General features: G+C 46.0%; 1 protein-coding gene across 1 annotated transcript; it reads left to right on the plus strand.

Moving 5' to 3' along the window:
- The first annotated feature begins 1,091 nt into the window (after positions 1–1,091).
- On the plus strand, positions 1,092–2,423 carry LOC138897568 (uncharacterized). The gene has a single exon (XM_070183550.1). The coding sequence runs from the start codon at positions 1,092–1,094 to the stop codon at positions 2,421–2,423; it is 1,332 nt and encodes a 443-aa protein (XP_070039651.1).
- Positions 2,424–2,627: the final 204 nt, after the last annotated feature.

Below are 2,627 nucleotides of genomic sequence, written 5' to 3' on the forward strand. Positions count from 1 at the left end.
GTGTTGCATATTTATTCAATTCTTTTATTATTTCAAGATCGAATTAATTCACTTGTCTAGAAATCACATATAAATTCAACTATACTGTTTTACGGGTAAACAGTTTGGCGCCCATTGTGGGGCCTAGACAGTCGTGTAACTAAGTTGATCCTTGCCTCTTTTATTAACGTGTTTTGATTATCTGTTCTTAGAAAAAATCAAAGAAAATGGAAGATAATGGTGTTAACAACACATACAATCTTGAGTCCCAATGAGACCAGCCTCAGTACGAGGATTCAATCAGTGATACCCACAATGAAGGGAATGATGCCACGCCAGTCCACGGCAGACGGTACCTGCAACACGTTCGGGAGGCGACTCCCGATGATGCTGAAGAGGAGCATGTTGTTGAAGCGATAAGAATCCTGCAGGAGCAACAAAAGGCCATTCTAGGATATCTCACACGACAGAATAAGGTTATGACAGAACTAAAGCAGGCGTGTCGGGAGCTTCCAATAACACGAATGGATGAGGTCCAGTTCCTCCCAGTGCTCCCGCAAATCAAATAACGTAGGAGTCGACAATAACACCCCGAGGGGCGAGGTTGGCTTCGAGGGGGCGTGGGGAGCAGATTCGGTCACAATAACAAGAGCGATCCCTTCAAATACGGTTTAAAGGGCCGGATGCACCCCCGGTGCTGAAGGGCCGGACTCAAAGAAGTATACTCAGTTGCCGTATAAACCAAACGCGACATCAGAATTGATCCTGAAGCGGTTTAAATGCCTGACGTGCCGAAATATGATGGGACTTTGGACCTTTAGGAGCATATTACCACCTATACAATGGCAGTAAAGGGGAACGATTTAGCTCCCCACGAGATTGAGTCTCTTTTGTTGAAGATATTCGGGGAGACTCTCACGAGGGGAGCCTTGATGTGGTATTCGATATTTCCCAAGCATTCCATAGATTCCTTTGAGATGCTCGTGGATTCTTTCATTAAGGCCCATGCCGAGGCTAAGAAGGTGTAGGCTCGAAATGCCGACATATTTAGAATTGCATAAGGAGAGTCCAAGTTACTACAGGAATTCTTCACCCAGTTACAAAAGGAAAGAATGTTGCTCCTGACTGATCCGGATGAATGTGCGGTTGAAGCATTCGCCAAGGGTTTGAATTCGAGAATTTCTGATGCTTCCCGAAAATTGAAGGAAAGCTTGCTTGAGTTCCAAGCGACGACTTGGGAGGATGTTCACAACCGGTACGAGCCCAAGATAAGGATTAAAGATGATCAGATTGGCTTCCCGGCGTCGGCTAAAGTTCGGGAGAAGAATAAAGAAAAATCAAAAGACGATTTCGACACAGATAGACGGTCTTCGAGCGACCGGTTATTTACCTACGAATGGGCCGAAGAACGCGGGAGAGGTTTTCGGTCGGCAGACAGATTCGTTACCGACAAAAACACTAATCGCGGTCGGAGCAACAGATCATTGCAAGACAAGGAAGCATCATGTTCTCGAGATCCTTCCTACCCCAGGCTTTCAGAATACAACTTCAACATCAGTGTAGTAGAGTTTGTATCGGCTATGAGAAACATTAAAGAAGCGCGATTCCTGAAGACGATGAGGTCCAATCCCAGCCAGAGGGATCCTAATTTGTGGTGCGAATACCACGGGACTAATGGCCACCGAACTGGGGAATGCCGCCATCTGCTTGAAGAGGTGGCGACATTACTGAAAAATGGCCATCTCAGGGAATTCTTAAGTGACCGGGCCAAGAACAATTACGGTCGTAACCGTGATAATGCGGAGCCCTCAAAAATAGGAGAAGACCCTCCGAGCCAGACGATCAACATGATCTTCGGGGGAAACGATATTAACGAGGTTACCTTCTCGGTAGCAAAAAAGACGAAGGTAACAGTAACCCAAGGCAAAAGGCTTCGGGAAGTCGATGAAGACGACATCACTTTTATGGAGGAAGATGCAGACGGATTGTTGCTACCGCACAACGACGCATTGGTAATTTCTTTAAATGTATTAGATTTTAAAATCAAATGTGTTCTGGTGGATCCAGGAAGTTCGGCACACATCATACAATGGAGGGTATTGGAGCAAGCCAAGCTTACTAGAAGCATCATTCCGGCCACAAAACTCCTCGCCGAATTCAACCTCGCAAGAGTAATGACTCGAGGAGAGATCTTGCTGCCCAATAATGCCGAAGGGGTGATGAAGACAACCATTTTCGAGGTTGTGAACGATGATATGGGTTACAACATTATTCTGGGAAGACCGTGGTTGCACGATATGAGAGTTGTACCATCAACATATCATGAGTTATTGAAATTTCCAACTCCCGAAGGGATTAAACAGATAAAAGGCGACCAACAGGCGGTAAGGGAGATTAATGCGGTTTCGGTCTCCAGTAGCAAAGGGATGGAGCATGCGGCATAGCAATTACAGGAACCGGTGCTTGCTCTCCAATCAAGTGAAGTTAACCAGGGGGAAGAAGCATCGGAATCTTATCAGGTGCCGAGATACTTCCAGGTACCAGAAGAGACGGATGTAACAAAGTCCACAGCAGAAGAGCTCGAGAAAGTTGCATTGTTTGAAAAGTTCTTGGAGAGGAAATTCCTTTTGGGGACAGGACTGCACCCC

This window comes from Nicotiana tomentosiformis, chromosome 8, assembly GCF_000390325.3.
Source record: "Nicotiana tomentosiformis chromosome 8, ASM39032v3, whole genome shotgun sequence".
Lineage (NCBI taxonomy): Eukaryota > Viridiplantae > Streptophyta > Magnoliopsida > Solanales > Solanaceae > Nicotiana > Nicotiana tomentosiformis.